The sequence below is a fragment of the Coregonus lavaretus genome, assembly GCF_964263955.1.
Source record: "Coregonus lavaretus genome assembly, chromosome: 27".
Taxonomy (NCBI): domain Eukaryota; kingdom Metazoa; phylum Chordata; class Actinopteri; order Salmoniformes; family Salmonidae; genus Coregonus; species Coregonus lavaretus.
In genome coordinates this window covers 4,667,835-4,688,446 of record NC_140014.1, presented here as the reverse complement: position 1 = coordinate 4,688,446, position 20,612 = coordinate 4,667,835, and the positions used below count along the sequence as shown (strand labels likewise).

The window sequence follows — 20,612 nt, the reverse complement described above, 5'->3', positions numbered from 1 at the left end:
CATACCTGTAGTACAGTACAATTAATGTTTAACTGATCTTACATCATTTACTGTCTCCACAGCACTTGAGGTGCCTTCTCCCACTGTCTGCACGGAACCAGGAGGAGCCTGAAAGAGATTGAGGAGATATTATTCTTGCTTCTCTCAGAATCAATAACACTAGGTCACTAATATAATATACACAGATGCATGTGCATGTGCACACAAATGACCTACACCACAAGGTGTTATTATAGAGGTAAGTTATTAGGCCTACGAGGCTTGGGCCTAATCCTATTTCCCTTTTAACGACTTTGGTAATAACGAATGCATGTGAAACAGACAAGAATCTCGTCCTTGCCCCAAACTGGAATCAAACCTGAGACCTGCACATCAACACCCCGAACTCATGAAAGTCACATTGTCCAGCCTGCTTTTTGAGGTGTGATAGGTAGCATGACTTCATGAATGCGTAGCAAAACATTTTAGTGGCCTCCTCTTGACAGCGGAGATACATTTCTTAAGATTTAGAGTTCATTTTGTGCAGTTCTACTTATTTTGCCTTGGGGCTGAGAGGAAAATGAGCTGTTTTACAGCTAATTTCCTGCAATTCTGCAAATTTGGCCATAGGCTGGAGAGAAATGTTTGCAGTTTTTAATGATATTTGACTAACAAAGTCAATGGGGGCCACCCGGATAGTAATTCAAGCATGATAACAAGTTTAGATAGCTGGCCGCTAAACTAACTTAGCAATCTAAAACAGGTTAGCTGACATGGGCTAATTGACTGACTATCAATGACTGATATAACAAGAGAAACTGCTAATGCACTATCCTAACTCGCAACAGTAAGTTGAGACCTAGACTGATCCGAGGGCCTTCAAAATGGGGGCTGCACATCCCTGCCTCAGACAGTTTTCTGTATGGCACTATTATGACAGCCTCTCTTCACTCATGAACTACTCTAAAGCCAGGTAAGTCACTAAAGGTAAGTCACCATAACGTGTGGACTAGAATAGCCTGTTATTTTCAGAGTACCTAGCTAGTTACCTAATCATTCTCTTGCAGTTCTTGGTCATTACTCAACATTTGTGAAAAATAAAGAAAATGTGGTTTGGAAGCTGTGTATTGTAAGGCAGCTCAATCATTGATAAAGCCAGGCACAATCCACGTTCAGGTACTGGGCTGGATAAAGCAAAAACACCCGCTTCATGATGCGTGTTTTAATAATATTGTTGGCTGCAAAAGGAGCATCTTAAGCAACCTGGTTAGGTACAAATATATATGTTAGCTAGCTAACTAACAGCAGCAAGCAGTTAAACTAACTTACCTCAGATCGCCCTCTTTGTCTGGGCGCAGCTGCATCCTTTTACAGTCGATGGGTCAAGTTGGGGTTCAGTCAGGGAAATTTGTGCATTGGGGTAGGTCAGGTTGTGTGTTTCTATTATGTCAGGCTAATCTTTGGACCAGGGAAATATTGTTGGCGTATTCTGGTCGTATGACCTGGCACCCTGCTCAAAATACAGGCTACATAACTTTACTACTTTTTAGTCTGTCGTTCCGAATTAGTGTTCCAAATTGCTTGCTGTTTTGGAGTAGTCGGTGAAATGTAACGTTGTGTCGTTTGGAGTCTGACCGACCAGTACGGTAAACAGCAGTTTACTTTGGGCATGCTGTTGTGTCGGCTCCGGACCACGAGTTTCACCTCAGTGTTTACCGCAGATGTTAAGAATTTACACCCCTATCGATCCCAGAGTGCAACGTGGTGTTTACGTTGTGACGTAAAAGTGAAGTACGGCCATTGACTTTGTGTAAACCAGCCAATCAAGGAGCTCACATGAATCATATATGTGTTTGAATGCACATTAGTCAAATGTTTGCCTGCCTCAGTTCAGGGTAGTTTAAAACAGCATGGGGTTCTAAGGGGCCTTTATTTTAAAGTTGTTATCCGCTTATCTCATCTAGTTTGAAAACATTAATTTACCAGACAGGTGAAAGTTACAACTACACTAACTTCGAAACACAAATGAGTAGGAAACGATTTGGTCCCATATACATGTACCGAAAACGATGTACTTACAAGGATAATTCAAGTGTTATTACTATGGTGTAAGCACATAGTCTATATAAAGGCATGTTTTTCTTGTCAGAAAGTACTTATTAAACTGAAAGTGTGTCCTTTTCCCCAGGCACCAGGAGGAATGATCAACAGCAACAGCTTCAGTTCCAGGGCCTATTTCTTTGACAACCCCCGGAGATATGACAGCGATGACGACCTCTCCAGGAGCATCAACTGCAGAGCAGATCGACCGAGGTGGGTAACAGGCTACTTTATCACCTATAACAACCTATATTGTCAATTCAGTCACCTATAACATCATATACTTAACAAAAATATAAGGGCAACATGTTTAAAGATTTTGTTGAGTTTCAGTTCATATAAGGAAATCAATCAATTTAAATAAATTCATTAGGCCCTAATCTATAGATTTCACATTACTGGGCAGGGGCCTCAGGCCTAGCCAATCAGAATGAATTTTTCCCCACAAAAGGGCTTCATGACAGACAGAAATATGCCTCAGTTTCATCAGCTGTCCGGGTGGCTGGTCTCAGACGATCCCGCAGGTGAAGAAGCCGGATGTGGAGGTCCTGGGCTGGTGTGGTCTGCGGTTGTGAGGCCAATTTGACGTACTGCCAAGTTCTCTAAAATGACGTTGGAGGCGGGTTATGGCACAGAAATTAACATTACATCTCTGGTGGACATTCCTGCAGTCAGCATGCCAATTGCATAAGCCCTCAAAACTTCATCATCAAAACAAATCTGTGGCATTGTGTTGTGTGACAAAACTGCACATTTTAGAGTGGCCTTTTATTACCCCCAGCACAAGGTGCATCTCTGTAATGATCATGCTGTTTAATCAGCTTCTTGATATGCCACACCTGTCAGGTGGATGGATTATCTTGACAAAGGATAAAATGCTCATTAACAGGGATGTAAACAAATCTTTGCACAAAATCTGAGAGAAATAAGGTTTTTGTGCGTATGGAAATGTAGGGGTATTTTTATTCCAGCTCATGAAACATGGGACCAACACTTTACAAATCAAATGAAATTGTATTGGTCACATACGCATATTTAGCAGATGTTATTGCGGGTGTAGCGAAATGCTTGTGTTCCTAGCGCCAACAGTGCAGTAGTATCGAAAAATACACACAAATCTAAAAGTAAAATAATATAATTATGAAATATATAAATATTAGGACGAGCAATGTCGGAGTGGCATTGACTAGAATACACTATATACATATGAAATGAGTTTAACAGTATGTAAACATGATTAAAGTGACTAGTGTTCCATTATTAAAGTGACCAGTGATTCCATGTCTATGTACATAGGACAGCAGCCTTTAAGGTGCAGGGTTGAGTAACCGGGTAGTAGCCGGCTAGTGATGGCTATTTAACAGTCTGATGGCCTTGAGAAGAAGCTGTTTTTCAGTCTTTCAGTTCCAGCTTTGATGCACCTGTACTGACCTCGCCTTCTGGATGATAGCGGGGTGAACAGGCCGTGTCTCGGGTGGTTGATGTCCTTGATGATCTTTTTGGCCTTCCTGTGACATCGGGTGCTGTAGGTGTCCTGGAGGGCAGGCATCTGTAAAAGTTTTTGAAGGTCTTAGGGGCCAAGACAAATTTCTTCATCCTCCTGAGGTTGAAGAGGCGCTATTGCACCTTCTTCACCACACTATCTGTGTGGGTAGACCATTTCAGATTGTCAGTGATGTGTACGCCGAGGAACTTGAAGCTTTTCACCTTCTCCACTGCGGTCCCGTTGATGTGGATGGGGGGCGTGGTTTCTCTGCTGTCTCCTGAAGTCCACGATCAGCTCCTTCGTTTTGTTGTCGTTGAGGGAGAGGTTATGTTCCTGGCACAACTCCGCCAGGGCCCTCACCTCCTCCCTGTAGGCTGTCTCGTCATTGTTGGTAATCAGGCCTACTACTGTTGTGTCGTCTGCAAACTTGATGTTGCGTTTATATTTTTGTTCAGTATATATCCCCTGTACACAGTCATCTATATTGCATCCTATATTGTCCGTATACATTCACCTAAAACCATTCTATATCGCCTGTACAGTAACCTGTAACAACCTATATCCCCAAACAGTCACCTAACATCCTTTATCCCTCAGTCTCCCCTAACATCATATATCCCACACACAGACATAACACCCTACATTCCAGCCACAGTCAGCTATAACAACCTACAGTATATCCCCCCTACAGACACCTGTCACATCCTAAATCTCCCATACAATGCTGAGTTAACTTTGTCTCTTCCATCCCACAGTAGTGTCCTGTCCTCGACGCCCCAGTTGGGCCCCAGCTGGTACGGCTCCACCCAGAGGAACGGCAGCCTGACGGGGGTCCCCCAACTCCCCAACGGCCCCCAGACCTCCACTGCCCCCCTCCTCTTAGCCTACGGAAACATCCAGACCGACCAGCACCATAACTATTACTCCACCCCCCAGAACTACTATTTCACCCCCCAAAATCACTACTGCACTCCTCAGAACTAACCACTCCCACCGGCCCCAGTAGATACCCCTGAAAACAATCCTTCACTCAGGAAAGGGCCGGTCCTGACCTTCAGCTACATGGCTACGACCCTTGGTTACCCTGGCGACCCTGTGACTGACACTGTGTGACTTCCTCATTCCAGCTATCGACCTGTCCCCTCCCCCACCAGCTCTACTTACCTGCTCAGCTTGTTGTAGCCATGGCGACGAAGTTGGTGTTTCTGGGGTCAGACGGGCCCAGACGAGGGGAGGTCATTTGAGGTCAGCGGTGGTTAGGGAGTGGTCAGTTAAGTGATATTTATTTTATTAAAAAAGCTTTCCAATGTTTCTAATTCCATAGTCCTGGAACATTCTACTATTCCTGAAAACTGGGGAGAGTCTGTAGAGGAAAATAAGTAAGTGTCTGTATGGAAAGAATTGTGGATTGTGCATCTCAGCTTTTCCACACACACATACTGTATTTTGTCGGACATCAGACCGAATATTAAGTCCTCTATCACTCTCAGGGACCAGACAAGTGCGTGGACCAGCACTTATGTTTTAGTCCCCTTATCCCTTGCCTATTTTGGTTCGGTCCACTGGACAGTTCTCCCCGCCTCACCTTTGCACATAGACTCCCCTCCATGAGTCTGGAGGTGACATTTGCACTTAAAAAATCCCCTCACTTCACACTCTGAGGACAAGATCCTGGAGACTCGGCTCCTAATACAATCTGACTATCATGATGTTCCTGTGTGTTCTCTAGACCCTGACTCACTTCCCTGTAGAAGATTAGTTGATACCTGTGCAATGAGCCATCCATGACGATGCCCTTCCAAACCAACACCAATCGAGGCTATAATCATGGGCAATGCCCTCGGTATTCAAACCTAACGTGCACTGGGACACCGTGGGAAGTGTTAACACTGTGCGTTTCAATCTTTCACCGCTGTCAAAGACTGTGAAAGAGGAAGGCCACTTTTTCCAAAGCGCGCACAGATTTAGAGCCGGGCCTAAAAACGAGTCTCGAGCCTCCAGCTTGCCTAGCAGGACAATCCCAGGATGGTACACCTGCTCCTGGGGGCCTCCGTTTTGGTGAGAGGCCCTTGATGGAGCATAGACTTTGGGGGAACATAATGTTTCTGAATGAATGTTCTGCTCTGGACCCAGTAAAGTGAACGTACGGACCAAATGTGGATCGGATCAACATGTTTTATAGATCTGTTTGTGCTGTCTTGCCAACTCTTCTTGTCACTAGACAGCACAAACAGAACTGGGGCCAGGCTAATCGGCATCAGAGAGGGATAGACAGGCTTAAATACACCCTCCCTCTCTATCTTGACTATAATATATCCCTCAGTCTCCCCTAACATAATAATAATAGTATACAGTAGCTGTATCCATGTGCTTGTTTACGCCATCAAGCTCACCATCATTAGTCCCTAATGTGTTTGTGCTGTCTTGCCAACTCCTCTGGTCATATTCAAGCCATTGGCCATAAGAGTTAGTAGGACAGCGCAGACAGATCTATGACCAGGTTACACTATCATACAGGGACACCTGGAAATGTGCCATTATGTTACTGTAAATGTTTTTCCACCTGGAAAACGTCTAGCACAAAATGCTGTATATATGTCATTCTACTTATTTCCATTTAAACTGAATTCCATGTTTGTTTTTGTTATACCCCATGGCTACTAATTTAGAATTGTTTTATGTCGATTTAGTGGTACTGCCCAGGTGTACAGGGCAAGTGTGTGTGTGTTTGTGTGTTCGTCTCTGTGTGAGTATGTGTTTGCTAAACTTGCTTATATGCACATCAATGGTTTAGGTAGGAGGTAAGAAATCTCTTGGTTGTCTTTCCTTTGTTTTTCGCTGTTGAACAGGGTTTTGTATTGTTTGCAAGAACTTGTTCAGAGAGGGCAAGGGGAATTGCTCTCTAAAAATGTGATTTTTATATTTTGTTTTCTTACCTTCCATGAATATCAGCTGACAAACACAATCAGTGGGCAAATGCAATCACATCTGTGTTTGGGGCTAATGGCACCTTTGGCCTTTGGTGTTCATACAGGAAGTGTTCAGTGGGACTGTAAGTGAGAAAGTGTAACCTCAGGTTGAACTTTCTCTCACCCTCCCAGGGCCAAAAGCCAATTCCAGCTAGCCTGTTTTTTTTATTTTTTATAATCATTTTAGAGGTGGATTCCGCAGGGTCATGGATTTGGGAGTAGTAACAAACAGATGGTTTAAATAATCTTTCCCTTAACCTGCTTTGGAGTCTCAAACTAAGTTGTTATTTTGTTGTTGCTGTTAGCTTATGTGTAGCATACGTGTGTGACGGTTGCAGCAAATCTGTTAGTAAGCAGAAGTGAGCAGGCAGCTATAATCAATGGGAAAATACTGACAGAGGTTCTCTGAAAACCTTTTTATTTTGACCCTCATATCCAAGAACATCAAGCATTCTATCCAGCATGAACACAAATTACCCTTTAACAGCAACGATTGGGGAGATACTGCATTCAAATGTAGGAGTTGAAAGTATTGTATTTTTATTAATCTTATTTTGTTTCTGTGAAATATATTGCCATCTCAGCTCTTGTCTCGCAAAGAGCATGTTTAGCCTTTTATAATAATTATAAATTGTCTCTTATTCTTTGTTGGTGGCCAATGAATATAACACGTTTACCTATCTTTCATAGATAACTAAAGATGTATATGCAAGCACTACCATGTTAAAATAAAGTTTTACTGCACTGTTTAAAAAACAAAACTATGCGTGTGCGTGTATGTTCTTAAGGTCAACCTTGGTTAATCCACCCCCAATCGAACAGTAAAAGGATTTGATAGAGGTGAAGGGGTCATAGTACTTGACCCTTTCGGCTATTGGTCAGTATTTTGAGGATGTGAGTGAAATGGCATGAGAGGCAATGAGAGCTGTCTTCACATGAATCTAAGATATGTTTTTGACATCTAAAAAGCCCTGCAGCAGCAAATATCATGATTTTCTCCACAAATACCTTTTATTTTTACCAGCCCGTATTAGTTGGCCAAACTGCTTTTAGACTGGAAAGGCTCTTGGCAATTTCTTCAATAAATGACTTTGCCCATTGGTCTTTGTTAAATATGGCTGTGGTATCTATCAGAGGTCACCTGTTTCTGACCTCATTTGGAAACAGTATAAAAACAGATCTCCCATACAGAACGAGGCTGCATTCAAGAGCACAACACGTAGAAAAAGAGCAAATCAGGGTCGTGTTAATCAGGACATGTAATGGCTGTTTTAAATTGTTTTGCAACGGAAAACGAAAATTAGCATTTCTTATTGGATGTCCAGGTAGTTTCATCCCGTTTCAGTGTGTATTCTTCTGTGTCTAATGAACATGACCCAGTTCTCAAGGCTCAAGAATCCTCTGGTTGTCACTGCGACTGATAAATCAACCATAAATATAAATCGACCACTTTCTCTGATGGTGCCAACCATAACCGGTGCGGTAGGAGTTAACGGTTTGCATTCCTTAGTACTGACCAACGTTAACCGCTCACATAGTTCTTTCGCCTGTGGACGACTGGACGTCGAAATCGGGTTTTGTGTCTTGGCTGAACCCTCCTCGACTATTATTGAATTATCTGTGTTTTAAATCAGATCGGGCTCGAGCTCCCGTGTGTTTTGACACAGAAGACGGCCTTTCAATCGACTGTTGTTTTCCCATTCCTCTCTGATCCAGAAACACAATTAACGTCCTTCACGAGGATTCCTAAGCATGTGGTCAATACAGTCAGTGTGAGGGGTTATCAAAGACAGCATTTGCGTCACTTGGAACAGAGGAAACCCACAGCAGATTAGCAGTGGAATGCATTATAAAAAAAACAAATGTGTTTGTGTACTGGTGAAAAACAAATGTGAGCTCCAAAAGTATTGGGACAGTGACACATTTTATGATTTGGCTTTGTACTCCAGCACTTAGGCATTGTATCATTTCAAATCCACTAGAGGTTAAAGCGCAGACTGTCAGCTTTATTTTTAGGGTATTTTCATCCATATCGGGTGAACCGCTTTGAAATTACAGCACTTTTGTACATAGTCCCCCCTTTTGAAGGGACCAAAAGTATTGGGACAAATTAACTTACAGTACCAGTCAATGGTTTGGACACACCTACTCATTCCAGGGTTTTCTTTATTTTTTTAAACTATTTTCTACATTGTAGAATAATAGTGAAGACATCAAAACTATAAAATAACACATATGGAATCATGTAACCAAAAAAGTGTTAAACATGTCTTAAAGTAATGATGGAGTGTCTTTTGTCTTTGCTTATTTGAGCTGTTCTTGCCATAATATGGACTTGTCTTTTACCAAATAGGGCTATCTTCTTTATACCTTGTCACAACACAACTAATTGGCTCAAACGCATTAAGAAGGAAAGAAATTCCACAAATTAACTTTTAAGGCACACCTGTTAATTGAAATGCATTCCAGGTGACTACCTCATGAAGCTGGTTGAGAGAATGCCAAGAGTGTGCAAAGCTGTCATCAAGGCAAATGGTGGCTACTTTGAAGAATCTAAAATATTTTATTTTGTTTACTACATGATTCCATATGTGTTATTTCATAGTTTTGATGTCTTCACTATTATTCTACAATGTAGAACATACTAAAAATAAAGAAAAACCCTTGTGGCCCCTAACATGGGGGGACTATGTACAAAAAGTGCTGTAATTTTGAAACTGTTCACTCGATATGGATGAAAATATCCTCAAATGAGCTGAAAGTCTGCACTTTAACCTCATAATCATTGTATCATTTCAAATCCAAAGTGCTGGAGTACAGAGCCAAAACGACACCAAATGTGTCACTGTCCCAATACTTTTGGAGCTCGCTGTATAATTATTGACGTGCTGGAGGACTGGAAACGGCATTGATAAATGTGTATAATTTCAAAGGCTACCCATGGTGCTGACCTTGATAGGGAACAGATAGTCGCACATTCATCTTCTTGCTGTGGATTTATTTGACCAACATTTCGGCTAAAGAGCCTTGGTTAATCCAGTGTCACCCTGATGAAGGCTCTTATCTGAAAAAGTGATTCAATAAATCCACAGCAAGTGGATCACCACTCAGTGGCCTTGTGGTTAGAGTGTCCTCCCTGAGATTGGAAGGTTGGGAGTTCAATCACTGAGCAAGCCATAACCAAAGACTCTAGAAATAGGACCGGATGGCTCTCTACTTGGCACTCAGCATAAGTCCCTGTGATAGACTAGCGTCCTGTCCAGCGGGTCTACTTGTTCATCAAACTGCTACAGAAACAGGAGATCGGGGCCTTTCTGACAAAGCTACTTACTCTTACAGCAAGAAGAGATGTGTGCAACTTTCTTTTTCATTTGTATATTATCTTTTCCCTCACCAAAAGGGTGTGCACTCTTTATGTAGACGGTGTAGGACACGCCAATGTTTATTTTTTCAAAGAAAACATGACATTACATTCAGTTGCCTTACAGCCAATCGGCTATTGAGAAACAAGTGGATAAGCACTTAGAAAGGCCCTGAGGAGTGTCAAACTTCTATCAATGATTGGTCAATGTGTTTTACATATGTATGTTTGATGTGGGCAACATAGTCAACCACTCGCCAATAAACCCATTGTGGAAGCAAAATGGTGCAAAGTATATATATTTTTTTTACCCTGATACAGTATCTATGGGTGCTTTCACACTCAATTGGTTTGGAGCGGTTTTTCCGATTCAATTCGTACCGTGGTGAGGTTCGCTGCAGGTGAGAACGCAGTCCAGACCAAACACAGGAAAATAACCAGAGTCGCGCACTATTCATGGTTGTTTGACTGCGACCATTTGATGAAATGCACGCATCATCACAACTTGTTATCTCTGAAACATTCTCTGAGTTGCAGCGCATTTATGAGTGCATCTGATGCAGATTAGGGTAGATGGGGCTATACTGGGGATATAGGCTCCTGAATATTGCCTATTCACATAGCAGTTAGAGCAGCTATTGCTGCATGTTTTTGGAAGACCAAAGTGAAAATAATATGAAGATTGGGACACACAAGTGATGCTTCATGATAATCATAGATTGATTTAACGTGAGCATCTTTGTCCAATAAACAAATGACTTGCATGGACAGGTGGTTTTGTTTAGGAATTTTAGTTCATTTGACATTTGGCAATGAAACCAACAGGACCAAATTAAAAAAATACAATGGAACAAATACTCGAACTCTGATTCGAACTGTAGCTCAAAACTAGGTGTGAAAACACCCTAATTGCCAAGTAGCTCAAAGGGGATTGGCTACTGTCCATGTTCCTTTGTTTGTTTAGTTAGATCCCTTGTAAGTCACTTGTCAGGACTTTCACTTGTGTCTTTCAGCAGCCCCAAACACCGCAGCTACATGCTGATGCGGTTGTTGCATTTTGAATAATTTCAAATCAGCCTGGTCATTCTTTTGTGGGTATGTGGCTCTCTGTAGGGATGTGTGGGTTCAGGCTACCGGACCTTAGACAGCAGTGATCGGAAGTTCTCCAACTCTCTGATGCTTGTTGAAATCCTGAAAAACAAAATGTAAACCTTTTATTTTACACAGGGAAGTTGCTGTATGAAATGGGTTTGAGTAGAGTTAAGAGTGGTTGAAAGTTAAAAGGACTGGGGGCCATATATATTATGTTGATTTGAACTGGCATGTCTTTTCTAGTATATCTAATTCTATGCCAGGGACTATTGTACCTTCCAAAGGCATTGAGGAGGGACACTATCTCTTGGCGACTGAGCTGGAAAGTGAGCCGGGCACTGCTGGATTTGGGCAGAGCCTCGATCTGTCGCTCGGAAAACAAGATCTTCAGGGCTGTGCCTAACCCCTGAGTCTGCATGGAGTGAGAGAGCATACTTATAGCATTCATAACAACCCAAGTCACCTCAATCCCTCTACATTGGTCGAGGTCTCTACAATACAGTATAATAACAACATTACCTCACTAACTAAAATAGATCTTTGTATCACCACAATAAAGGTCTGAGCAGTCAAATATCACACACACAGTTAAGAGGACTCTCCTGTTCACTCGCCTGTAGTTTGCCCCAGAGCCTGCACTTAAAGCATCCCACACAGTCCATGATCCTGGAGATGTTGCGGAAGGTCAGCCTGAAATCCTCCTGACGTCAACGAAAAGAAAAAGAGAGAGAGAAATAACAACAGAAAGAGAAGCACAGATAGTGGTTGAGTAGTTCAACAGACATGACTACATAACGTCCAGAGAGTTAAATGTGTTCTAAGAGTACTATACTGTAGGCCTATAGCATACTGACCTTGAGATTGGCAGATTCCTCCTTATTCCCAGCAAACAGAGACGTCTCGTCAAAGTGCAAAGGGAAAGACCTGAAGGGGTGTTAAGAGTGTTTCACTGCGATGATACAACACAAGCACATACCCTTTAGAGTACATCACCTTTTATGTAATATGATTTTGCTTACACATGATTTATGAAGCATATATGGAGTGCTTGTGAAGACTGCATGAATAATACTGTATAGTACAGAGATTATCAACTAGATTCAGCCGCGGGGCCAATTTGTTTCTTGAGCAGATGGTCAGGGGGCCGGAACATAATTACAAATAATTTGTAGATTGCAAATTGACCGCAAGAAGCCCAAACCGATATGTTTGACTAAAACAATCATTTCAAACCTTGCTTACCTTTGTTTATGATCACTTGTCTCTATTATGCGTGGGAACACTTGGGAAGATATTTCTTAAAATGACAATCACTTGAAACTGATTTCCTGGTGTTTTTATGTCTTTTATGTCCAACATATTTCTTTTTTTTTTTTAATATTTTTTTATCCGAAAACTAGGGGTGCCAAATAAAACCACCTGCTGAAAAAATGTGGTCCGCAGTCCACCAGTTGGGGAACCCTGCTATAGTATAATGTTGTTTGTTTAACATGGTGTATCAATATACTGTTAATTCATCTGGAAACCAAAGACATATTTATACATTCTGTATAGTGGTTGTACATAATTGGATTGACCCAGTAATTCTTTGCCTGCTGTACACTCACTTGGCCACCTGGAGGAGCTCTAGGAGCAGGCGTTTGTGTCGTCTGTCCTGGGTGGGTTGGCCAGTGTACAGCTGGAAGGAGGGGCGCTGGAGAAGAGGCAGGACTTTGGCCAGGGCACGCAGCTCGATCAGGTAGAGGAAGTAGATGTTGCGCAGCCTCTTTGGGCCCTCACCGTTGGTCAGCTGGGCATCAAAACGTTGCTGGAACTCGGAGACGTTGTGACCCCACTTCTTCTGGAACCAGTTGTCTGAGGAGGAGGAGGGAGGTGAGACTTTGGCCCTGTCCAGAAACAACCACTATCCAATACCCCCTAGACACTTGTAGAGCTGAGATGATTTGATTTAAGCAGTATAGCTCCACCTTGCCCTCTGATAGGCTTGCTTACATCTTGTCCAATCCTCTCAGATCTATCTGTCTAGGGGGGAGGGGTTTGGGGCTAGCAGTTGTTTCTTTACAGGTTCTTTGATACACCCCTCATCAATGGACATATTGCAATATATATTCCCATGGAATATTTCCATTGCAGACAAAAAGAGGTGAAAAGTAAATATGTGCATAACAGTTCATCTGGGCAACATGCAGAAACGTCGATTAAAGATTCAATAGGAACTGGATTAGGTATTTAACCAAAAGGCAAAACAAGTATCCATAAGTTTACCCCTAAAATCCACATAGCGGTTCGGATTGAATAAAGTTATAGGGAGAAGAAAACTACTGCATTGAAGAATGAGAAGGACTAAAATAACAAATCCAAATATATATATATATATATATATATATATATATATATATATATACATACACACACACACACAAAAGTATGTGGACAGCCCTTCAAATTAGTGGATTCTGCTATTTCAGCCACACCTGTTGCTGACAGGTGTATAAAATCGAGCACACAGCCATGCAATCTCCATAGACAAACATTGGCAGTAGAATGGCCTTACTGAAGAGCTCAGTGACTTTCAACGTGGCACCGCCATAGGATGCCACCTTTCCAACAAGTCAGTTCATCAAATTTCTGCCTTGCTAGAGCTGCCCCGATTAACTGTAAGTGCTGTTATTGTGAAGTGGAAACGTCTAGGAGCAACAATGGCTCAGCCGCGAAGTGGTAGGCCACACAAGCTCACAGAATGGGACCGCCGAGTGCTGAAGCACGTAGTAAAAATCGTCTGTCCTCGGTTGCAACACTCCAAACTGCCTCTGGAAGCAATGTCAGCACAACAACTGTTCGTCGGGAGCTTCATGAAATGGGTTTCCATGGCCGAGCAGCCGCACACAAGCCTAAGATCACCATGCGCAATGCCAAGTGTCGGCTGGAGTGGTGTAAAGCTCGCCGCCATTGGACTCTGGAACAGTGGAAACGAGTTCTCTGGAGTGATGAATCACGCTTCACCATCTGGCAGTCCAACGGACAAATCTGGGTTTGGCAGATGCCAGGAGAACGCTACCTGTCCCAATGCATAGTGCCTACTGTAAAGTTTGGTGGAGGAGGAATAATGATCTGGGGCTGTTTTTCCATGATTCGGGCTAGGCCCCTTAGTTTCAGTGACAGGAAATCTTAACGCTACAGCATACAATGACATTCTAGACGATTCTGCATTTCCAACTTTGTGGCAACAGTTTGCGGAAGGCCCTTTCCTGTTTCAGCATGACAATGCCCGCGTGCACAAAGCAAGGTCCATACAGAAATGGTTTGTCGAGATCGGTGTGGAAGAACTTGACTGGCCTGCACAGATCCATGACCTCAACTCCATTGAACACCTTTGGGATGAATTGGAACACCGACTGCGAGCCAGGCCTAATCGCCCAACATCAGTGCCCGACCTCACTAATGCTCTTGTGGCTGAATGGAAACAAGTCCCCGCAGCAATGTTTCAACATCTAGTGGAAAGCCTTCCCAGAAGAGTGGAGGCTGTTATAGCAGCAAAGGGGGGGGGGACCAACTCCATATTAATGCCCATGATTTTGTAGTGAGATGTTCGACGAGCAGGTGTCCACATACTTTTGGTCATGTAGTGTACCAACCAGCTTCCTCTCTCTGGAGGTGTGTGTGTGTGTGTGTGTGTTTGCGTGTGTGTGTGTGAGTGACTCACCATCCAGGAGGTACCGGGCACTCAGGTGTATGTTGATGCTGGAGTGGAGCCCAGAGACCAGCCTAAAGAAAGCCCTCTTCTCCACACACTGGCCTGGGAGGATAGACAACTGAGGCTCATTGGTCAGTCAACCTAGCAGCCCTTTTCACACTATGAGGTTGACTTCTGATATTTTCTTTTCATACTGTCCTTTTCCAGCACGGTAGATGCGTAACCAAGATAGCTCGGCACGGCACAATAGTGTGAAAGGGGTAAATGTGTCAGAACATTGTCCTTCATGATATTCATAGGCCAAAGAGTGGAAGTCATTAATTTACATTTAAGTCATTTAGCAGACGCTCTTATCCACAGCAATTAGGGTTAAGTGCCTTGCTCAAGGGCACATCGGCTGATTTTTCACCTTGTCGGCTCTGGGATTCAAACCTCTCTATCCGCTAGGCTACCTGCCGCTCTCCTGATAATGGTTTAGAAGGAGTTTTGGTCAATGTTACAAGTGTTTAAATGCTTACCTTCCAGCCAACTGTAAAATGTCTTCCCTGCAAAGACATGAGATTATTGATTTTATGGGATACTCATTGAGCTCAATGAACAAACATTCCATGGTCCAAAATAACTATAATTGTAAACAACATGATACTTACCATCAGTTCCTGTGAGTGGAAAGAAACAAAGATAAATGAACGTCTTTGGTTGCAACACAAAATATATACTGTATATTCTTGACACTTATTCTTTAAAGGTATTTATTGCATTTGGAGATCATGGAATTACTACAGTGGGTAAATCACGTGGACTTACCACTGTAAGATACCATAGGATTTAGAGGTCGCTTCACAGTGTATGGTCTGAGGAAAAATCATATTGTAGCCTACTGTAAACATCCAAAATCTAAATTGCAATGCCGTTTCATTGTTTAAGAGGCAACTGATTCACATCCAAGAGAAGCATTTATGAACATTTATAAGCATTACAACTCATAAGCATGTATGACATGTATAAAGCATTTAAAATGACTTATTCATGAAAGTTATTATAACGTGTAACCAAGTCTTACTTGAAGCAGTTCTCCTCATAGATGCTGTTCCAGATTTGCCAGGCTTCCGGCCCCTTGTATCCAGTGAAGCGCTCTGGATTTAGCAGTAGATCCACATACTGGGAATCAGGAGACTCCTCATCTTAGAATAAACAGCATATGAATTAACCTTCATTAAGAGGATGAGTCTGTTGCATCTATTCTACCATACTGTAGCCTACAGCACAAGAGGATGCTAAGAGGATGGAAGATTTATGTTAAAATGTCTTCCCTTTAACATCCCTCTTGAATGAAAGGCTGTTGCCGCAGGCACAAATAAATGTTAAAAGTCTAGCAGTCCTTCACAGATAGTTGGACAAGTTTAACGTTCAAAATATTTAAATTCTACAAAATCCTTCACTGAGAAGAGAACATGTTTAGCTTACCGTCAATCACACAGAATCGCTCTGCTTCGTCATCATGCTTGTTCCATTCCACAAGGGCCTGCCTGGTCTCCTCGCTGCACAGAGAAACAACCACAGGGATGTCAAGCTATTGATCCAACACAAGGGGTGAAGTAGTATCAGGCCCGGTCCTGGCCGCTCTGCCGCCCTAGGAGAGACAAAAAATAATAGCTGCCTTCCGCAAAACTAGAATAGTCCCAATAAGCCAAATACGTATTTTCCAGATGTTGAAGTTAGGTTCATTTTAGGTTTTGAATGAAAGGTGAAAATACGTATTTTACGGATGTTGAAAAATAAGTATTTTCCGGATGTTGAAGTTAGGTTCATTTTCGGTTCTGAATGAAAGTTGAAAAGACGTAATTTATAGACATCTGAACCAAACATAGACATCCATGATTGGTTCAGATTTGGTCCAGACCAGAACAAAAAATCTATGTCCAAAAGACGTCTGTCTGTGCTTACTGGGGTGTAGCCTACAGTGTTGGCCCGCAATAGAATTTTATGAATGCCCATCCATGTGGTAGGCCCACCGTTTCTAAAACAGGCAGTTGCATTGGCTTTATTAGTCCTGATTACTGTGACTAATCAATATGGCTATTTAATCTCTGAATATCAGCTACCCAACTTAAATCAGGAGTTATCCTGAGCATATTTGCAATGAGAATCAATGTGTTTACACAGCGGGAAATGCAGAAGTATATTCTTTTTCGCTATGATAAGCTTGTCAAGAATGTACAGATACAAACTTTAAACTACTGGTCATGACAATTTAACCCACAGGCTGAAACTCCTGGACAGCAGTTGCGAGTTGCCTGATTGTCCATTCCATTTGTCCATTTTACTTTGACCTGGTTTTAGGATATGTTGATTGTTAACATGTCAGCACACCTTTTTCTTCCCAATTTCGTAATATCTAATTGCGATCCAATTACGAGCTTGTCTCATCGCTGCAACTTCTCAACGGGCTCGGGAGAGGCTCGAGTCATGCGTCCTCCGAAACATGACCCGCCAAACCGCGCTTCTTAACACCCGCCCGCTTAACCCGGAAGCCAGCTGCACCAATGTGTCGGAGGAAACACCGTTCAACTGACGACCGAAGTCAGCCTGCAGGCGCCCAGCCCGCCACAAGGAGTCGCTAGAGCGCGATGAGCCAAGTAAAGCCCCCCCGGCCAAACCCTACCCTAACCTGCACGACGCTGGGCCAATTGTTGCGCCGCCCTATGGGACTCCCGGTCACGGCCAGTTGTGACACAGCCTGGGATCGAACCCGGGTCTGTATTGACGCCTCAAGCACTGCAATGCCTTAGACCGCTGCACCACTCGGGAGGCCCAGCGCATTTTTTATTTGATTGGGCGCCATTTAGGTTAGGCTATTTGATCGGCGAAACCTGCATGATGTAAAAAGTGTCTGTCTCATTACATTGGCATACATTTTATCTCCAGCCTGTAGGCTACAGAAAAGGCCATATCCTCTTTCTACCATATCCTATATCTGCTACATGATTTATGTTTGATTAAAAAAAATTGCCGAAACGTTGGTAGAGCACCGCAGCGATGAGTCTCTCCAACAGCACCCTGGAGCGGCACGCTGGGAATGGACAAGCAAAATATTTTGCGCCCCTGCTTATCACAGAGCGACATCAGCGCTCACCTAAAAAGCCCATATGCCACTGGTTGAGAGAAATTGTCATTGTTTTGGGGAAGAATTATGTGAGGTTTTATTATTTAAAATGCCGCCCTCGTCAATCTGCCGCCACGCTACATCAGACTCGGCATAAAACTCGTGACTTACCTGAGGGAGCTGTCCACTGCTCCAAGCTTCTCAGCCTTCTCACACTCCTGGTTGTTCGCTTCAGCTGAGTACTGCGCGCATACACAGACAAAACACTTAGTTCAACTGTTTTAGCATATTTAAATTGCCTAAGTGCACTACAGTAGCTATGTGATATGACCCTTTTAATCATTTCAAATAATTCCCCTTCATTAAGTTCCTAATCATATTACCTTACTGTGGTGGCCATTTGTTTTGAGTCCCTCTGGAACCTCATTCTGTGGAGCAGGAGTACAATCTTAAAAAAGGTCCACTATGCATCTTTATGGGCGACCCGACCAAATGCACATAGAAATGTGAGTTATAGATCAGTCATTCTCATTGAAAGCAAGTCTAATAAGCGGTAGATCCGTTCTATTGCTATGCACTCAACTTATATGAATCCGTATTTGATCAGTGACAGAGGTAGGCCAATGTTAGAAAGATACTCACTGGTGTACATGGTATCACAGCACAGTTCTTATGACCACAGAGGCCCTTGTCTGTCCAGAATGGACATGGCTTATTCAGGTTCACCTAAACAAAGGCGTAGATATCATAGAGATTTTATCATGACATTCTGTAGTTGGGACACATGAAATGGCAGGTGTGAGAAGTCTGACTTACCTTATAAAACCTGAAATAGTCGGACTCAAGTAGCTTCTGAAGTTTGGGGAAGAGTTGCTCATTGTTGAAAGCATCAATTGTCTCCACATCACAAGCACAGTCATCCAAGCTACCGGTCACCTGTGGTTAAAATAAAGAATGTGTACTTCATAAACTGTAGGCCTACTTCAACTGTAGGGCCTATAATTCATAGACTACTGCCAGTCCATGATGTAAACATGATAGTTGTAAACCAGGTATTAACAACTTTAATGGGGGTGGGGGCCCCCCCAAAAAAATTGGAACTCATGATGGGCCGCAGTGGCTCACTGGTCTGCATACTCACACATGCTGTCAGAGCCGTTCCTAGCCTTTTGGGGGCCCTAAGTGAAATTTTGTTAAGGAGGAGGCACCCACCTTGCGAGAAAAATATTTTAGAGGCCCCCCTCTTGACAGTTGATAAAAAAAAATTGGGCCATGAGGCAAGTTTGCTACAATTCTACACATTTTGCCATGGGGCAGAGAGAAGATTTAGCAATTTTCTAATTAATTTCATGCAATTCTACTCATTTTGTCATGGGGCGCAGATCAAATGTTTCTGTTTTAAAGCTAATTTCCTGCAATTTTACACATTTTGCCATAGGGTGGAGAGAAATGTTATGTTATATATATATATATATATATATGTGTGAGAGTGACTAACAAAATCAATGGGAGCCCTCCTGGTCAGTAATTCGACCATGATTACTACAAGTTTAGATAGCTGGCTAGACTAATTTACCAATCTATAAAACATGTTTTGCTGACATGGGCTAATTGAGTGACTGTCAGTGACTGACCTTACGAGAAAAACAGCTGATGCACAACCAAAATTGCACCTTGTGTATTCTACTATTTTAAAGGACGATTCCACCCAAAAACGATATTCTGGTATTTGTTTCATTAGTCCATTGTTGACATAGTCCCGAAATGTTTAGCTTATCAGCAATAAAGTTGTGTAACTTTCAAAATACAGAAATCATCCCCTTATGATGCAAAATATTTTGGGGGTGGAGTTTTCCTTTAACTGTTGATTGATCAGTTGCCCATCCCTGTTGTAAACATATTTTTAAGTTATACATTGTTTACAGCGACTCTAAGAACAACAAAACATAATGGGAGTCATACAACCTATTTTAGGTTATTATATAGTAAGACAGTAGTTGTACCAGCTCATTTATATGTTATATTCCTCAAGAATCAATGGGTAGGCTATTAATTGAAAATCAGAAAATATCCCAGAATGTGTCATAAAAGTGAAGTTTCGGAGGCATTCGTCATAGCACAACAAAAATCGAACAAATAGAAATGTCTAGCAGACAGCAGCAAAATATTGGAAGCCGTATAACATTGATTACCTGGCAGAAACACCCGTGCTCAGCAGAGCTCGACACCTGCAGGTAATACATTGAAAGAACACCCAGAAAAACACACAGCGTCATTCCGTTGCAAATATAGTTGTAATCCTCCACACTTTTAAAACGTTTTAAAAGAGATTGAAGCCTAACGTTGCTGTTGCAGTTAATTTTGAGGAAAATGATCCGGCCACACCGAGATAAGGGTATGATTCATCCCATGCTCATAGATTATTTTATATAATGACAAGACGCTCATGTCTCCGCCCTAACAATGGGAGTCATTGTCCCAAAGGCAGGAAGGCAGGCTACAAGATCAGGTCCAAAAATAAACCCATAGAAACACATTGGGCTTATTTTTGGACAGATTTTGGCTATAGTGAAATCTCTCGCTTCGCCTCTTCCTCTCTGTTATGAGCAATTGACTGGCGTTTAGTAGACGCTTTTCTTATTGGTTATCCGTTGAAGTTGTAATATTCACTGCATACAATGGAAAAGGCTCACCTGTACATATCTCCAACAACCTCAGGATATCTGACATTGTTTAAACTATTGTGGACCAAATGGTCACGTAATTCACGTAGTCGAGTGAGGCAACCGGAAGCTTGCTTGCCTCACTCGACTACGTGAATTACG

At 42.4% G+C, this 20,612-nt stretch overlaps 2 protein-coding genes across 5 annotated transcripts in view; one reads left to right on the top strand and one right to left on the bottom strand.

The window, feature by feature from the left end:
- Positions 1–10,639, top strand: part of LOC311103116 (G protein-coupled receptor 137Ba-like) — a 72,428-nt gene extending 61,789 nt beyond the window's left edge. For 2 of the 4 annotated variants that reach the window (XR_014610062.1, XM_084144654.1), the window contains one exon: positions 63–2,255. Coding sequence is in view for 2 of the 4 variants with exons in the window: in XM_084144652.1 (XP_084000778.1) it covers positions 2,168–2,292; positions 4,321–4,549 (354 nt within the window). In the remaining 2 variants the exon portion in view is untranslated. Of the gene's footprint in view, positions 1–62; positions 2,293–4,320 lie in introns of those variants that run through there. The other 2 variants (XM_084144653.1, XM_084144652.1) reach the window with 2 other exon arrangements.
- Positions 9,961–20,204, bottom strand: LOC311103115 (ERO1-like protein alpha). Its single transcript, XM_084144651.1, is given in 16 exon segments — positions 9,961–11,086; positions 11,263–11,399; positions 11,602–11,688; positions 11,842–11,911; positions 12,595–12,841; positions 14,691–14,783; positions 15,200–15,226; positions 15,479–15,486; positions 15,488–15,535; positions 15,745–15,865; positions 16,149–16,222; positions 17,959–18,029; positions 18,171–18,215; positions 18,430–18,513; positions 18,604–18,723; positions 19,980–20,204. Coding segments are annotated over 16 exon segments (1,377 nt in total). The 5' UTR covers positions 20,064–20,204; the 3' UTR covers positions 9,961–11,025.
- Between the last annotated feature and the right edge of the window lie 408 nt (positions 20,205–20,612).